This window comes from Gavia stellata, chromosome 5 (assembly GCF_030936135.1).
Source record: "Gavia stellata isolate bGavSte3 chromosome 5, bGavSte3.hap2, whole genome shotgun sequence".
Taxonomy (NCBI): Eukaryota; Metazoa; Chordata; class Aves; order Gaviiformes; family Gaviidae; genus Gavia; species Gavia stellata.
Window position 1 is genome coordinate 14,995,267 of NC_082598.1, and position 4,081 is coordinate 14,999,347.

The 4,081-nt window shown below is 56.9% G+C and overlaps 1 protein-coding gene across 1 annotated transcript; it reads left to right on the forward strand.

The window, feature by feature from the left end:
- Positions 1 to 2,417: 2,417 nt before the first annotated feature.
- On the forward strand, positions 2,418 to 3,875 carry DRD5 (dopamine receptor D5). The gene has a single exon (XM_059817945.1). It carries the CDS (start codon positions 2,418 to 2,420, stop codon positions 3,873 to 3,875), a length of 1,458 nt encoding a protein of 485 aa, XP_059673928.1.
- Positions 3,876 to 4,081: the final 206 nt, after the last annotated feature.

A 4,081-nucleotide genomic window follows, 5' to 3' on the forward strand; every position in this document is an offset into this window, starting at 1 on the left:
GAGGATGTTATATCCTCTCAATTCTGATTTACGCAGGAGCCAGACAGCCAAATGCAACACTTGGCCGATAATCGAGATACTTTGGAAACTCGTCTCTACTTTGGGTCCCCCTATTGCAGACAGTAGTGCAGAAAGGACAGTAAAATTTCATTCTTTAGATGTCTGACGAGTGAACTCTGACAATTTTTGTTTCAATGGGTTAAGGCTGCTTGCACCTCCTCTCTGCCTGACTCCACCACACATAGCAGAGCTGGCAGGAGATAACATACGCCTGCACCTTCGCTGCTCCCAGCCACAGCCCAACCTCTTCGCTCCCAGTGCCGGTGCTGATTTGTACCAATCCACCAGCGTGTGTGTGGTGCTGCTGAGTTGTGGGCAGGCTATGTTATTATGGGGCTACTATTGTTACTAAGCAGACAGATACTTACACACGTTTATTTAAACAGCTAATGCATACTGACTGCATGCGTGTAAATACGTATGTGCATATGGATAGCATATTTTATATATAATTTGTGCTGATGGATTTGCATGTATATGCACCCCCCCCCACAGGTGAATCAATGAAAATAAGCTAAACAAGCAAATCAGATCATTGCTTTTTTACATAAAATACCCACATTTCTGCACCAACAGCTTCAACAGGCACATGCACAAGTACTTGTGCAGTTTGGTCCTTCATTTATACAAACTGTAGGAGGCACTGCTTAGGAAAGCAGAGTTTGTGCAAGGAACACATTGCCTCAGCATCACAGCTTTACTCATGCTGTTTAGAATTCAGTGGTGACAAAAGCTAAATTCTCCCTCCAATATTAAATATAACTCTGCTTAAATGTGGAAAAGTAGTGCCAATTTCTTAAGCGAGAGCTAAAGTGAAGCTCCAGTTTTTCTTGTGACAATTTTAGAAAATTGCCTAAAAGGTTGCAGGGCTTTTTTTTTTTTTTTTGTTTTACTCTTTATTTAGTAACTCTAACACTTAATCTTCCTTCATGTCACTGCAGATCCAGCAAGGTATAGCGAGTCTTGTCCTTCCCCATCAGCCTGGAGAAGCAGCTGGAAGGCCCCTGAAGAGTGGCTTTCTCAGCCCTTCAGTGCCAAAACAGGCTGTTGAGTCAAGAATGGGTTTGATCTCGGTCAATGGTTTTAAAAATGAATTAAGTTTTGGAGAAACTGAATCCGTAATACTTTGAATAAAACCCACTAAAGCATGTTCTCTGAAACACAGGCATGACATCAGCGCATGGCGAGTCCACCACCACAGCATTCACACCTGTACTGCTTAGGGTCGTAACTGCGGTTTCCAGCTGTGCTGGAGCCCTGCCGAGAGGAACGCTTCATCCCATGAAAGAGCTGAAGAGAGAGAGAATGGGGTTTCATTTGCCGCCTTTCTTCCAACGCCGCTCAGTCGTCCGGCAGAACCTTTTGGAACAATTACCGATTTCGGCTACGTTTCCCAGCCCTGCGGAAGAAACCCAGCCGCCCCGGCAACTTTCAGCCCCGCTCGCTCCCAGCCAGAGGCCGAGAGAGCTGTGGCCGCGCCCGTCCCCGACAGCCCCGCTTCCCCCGGGGGGTGGGGGGGGCATTTCCCCGTTCCCCGCGGTAGGACCGCGCTTTTCCCTCCAGCTGCGCAAAACCACCGCGCAAAGCCGGTGACGGCTGCACAAAACTGCGAGGATGACTCGGTTTCGGGCGGGAGGAAAGGAACGCCGCGAGGCAGCCGCCTCCGCCGCGCCGCCCCGTCCCCCGCCAGCCCCGCTGCCCGCCGGCCCGGACGGGGCGTCCCCGGCGGCGGAGCATGCTCAGAGGGCGGCGGGGGCGGGAGGGCCGGCCCGGGGAGCGGGCAGCGGGGAGCCGGCAGCCGGCAGCGGGGGGCGCAGCTCCGCCGCGCTGGGAGCCCCGGCGGGCGCGGGCGGAGCTGCCAGCCCGGGCGGGAGCCACCTGGAGCCGCGCAGCGCGGAGCGGCCACCGGGAGGAGCGGGCGCGGGGCGGGTACCCTGCACAGGGGGCGCGCTGAGCCGCGGAGCGGGGAGCGCAGGCGGAGGGACGCGGAGCGGCTACCTCAACCGGGTGCCGCGGGGCAGAGACCCCGCGCAGGGGAGCGCGCCGACCGGCGGAGCGGGGACCCCGGGCGGGAGCCGCGGGGCGCGGGGCAGAGACCGCGAGCAGGGGGAGGCGCTGAGCCGCGGGGCGGGGACCCCACGCGCGGGCCGAGGAGCGCGGGCCAGGGACCCCGAGCAGGGCGCGCGGAGCCCGGAGCGCGATACGCGCCGAGCCGCGGAGCGGGGCCGGCGGAGCAGGGGGCATCCGCCAGGGGTGGCGGGGGGGCAGCGGCCCCATGGGGCCGGGCGGCGGGGCGGCGCTGGCTGCTCGGCGCGTCCCGGCCGCCGCCGCCCCGCCGCCGGCGGGAGCCGCCAGCCATGCTGCGGGGCGGCCGGAGCCCGCTGCCGCCGGCGGCCGGGCCCCCCGGCGGGGCGCGGGGGCCGGCGGGCGCCCCCGGGGCGGCGCAGGTGGCGGCGGGCAGCCTGCTGGCTCTGCTCATCCTCTGGACGCTCTTCGGGAACGTGCTGGTGTGCGCGGCCATCGTCCGCTACCGGCACCTGAGGAGCAAGGTCACCAACATCTTCATCGTCTCCCTGGCTGTCTCGGACCTGCTGGTGGCTCTGCTTGTCATGCCCTGGAAGGCGGTGGCTGAGGTGGCTGGGTACTGGCCCTTTGGGGCTTTCTGCAACGTCTGGGTGGCCTTCGATATCATGTGCTCCACGGCCTCCATCCTGAACCTGTGCGTGATTAGCGTGGACAGGTACTGGGCTATTTCCAGTCCTTTCCGCTATGAAAGGAAGATGACCCAACGGTTGGCTCTGGTGATGATCAGCGTGGCGTGGGCTTTGTCTGTGCTCATCTCCTTCATCCCTGTCCAGCTCAACTGGCACAAAGGCGGGGATGTTGTTGCTGCTGGTGATAATGGAGATGGATTTGGCACTGGCTGGGCAGCTGCAGATGCTGTCACCACCTGGGCGGAAGATATGAGCACCACATGGGTGGCATTAGCAGCAATGAAACCCTCTGATGGGACATCTGGCAGCAATGATACCCTCACTGGACCATCAGAGAGCTGTGACTCCAGCCTCAACAGGACTTATGCTATTTCCTCCTCCTTGATCAGTTTTTATATCCCGGTGGCTATCATGATAGTTACCTACACTCGAATCTACCGCATTGCCCAGGTGCAGATTCGTCGTATCTCTTCCCTGGAAAGGGCAGCTGAGCATGCACAGAGCTGCCGGAGCAGCCACGTTAACTGCCACCACCACACAAGCCTCAAGTCCTCCATCAGGAAAGAGACCAAGGTGTTGAAGACTCTCTCCGTCATCATGGGTGTCTTTGTCTGCTGCTGGTTGCCGTTCTTCATCTTGAACTGCATGGTTCCCTTCTGCGAGAGCCCACCCAGTGACCCCCATGCTGGCCTTCCCTGTGTCAGTGAGACCACCTTTAATATCTTCGTCTGGTTTGGTTGGGCCAACTCCTCTCTCAACCCCATCATCTATGCCTTCAATGCTGACTTTAGAAAGGTCTTCTCCAACCTCCTGGGATGCGGTCAGTTTTGCTCTAGTACTCCAGTGGAGACTGTTAATATAAGCAACGAGCTTATCTCTTACAACCAGGACACCCTTTTCCATAAGGAGATAGTGACTGCTTATGTTAACATGATCCCAAATGTGGTTGACTGTGAGGAAAATCGTGAGGACCCTTTTGATAGGATGTCCCCGCTCTCCCCTGACCATGAGATTGCCACTGACTCTGTCTGTGAGCTGGACTGTGAGGGGGAGATTTCACTAGGCAAAATAACACCTTTCACTCCAAATGGTTTACATTAAATTGCATCCTGTCCTGGTCAGTTCTTCTTGGATTATACAACAAAATATTAGCACTGACTGGAAAAACCTGCTTGATTTTATGCTATAGTTTGGTCAGTCACTTCATGCTAAACTCACTTCTACGTGTAGCACTTTGCAGGATGTAGACACTGTCATACAGGGAGCTGGCAGCACAAACTTAATTCAGCGCTTCCCCAGGCTGAGAG

Coding starts and splice junctions, on each gene's coding strand:
- DRD5 (XM_059817945.1), top strand. CDS start 2,418: ATGCTGCGGGGCGGCCGGAGCCCGCTGCCGCCGGCGGCCGGGCCCCCC.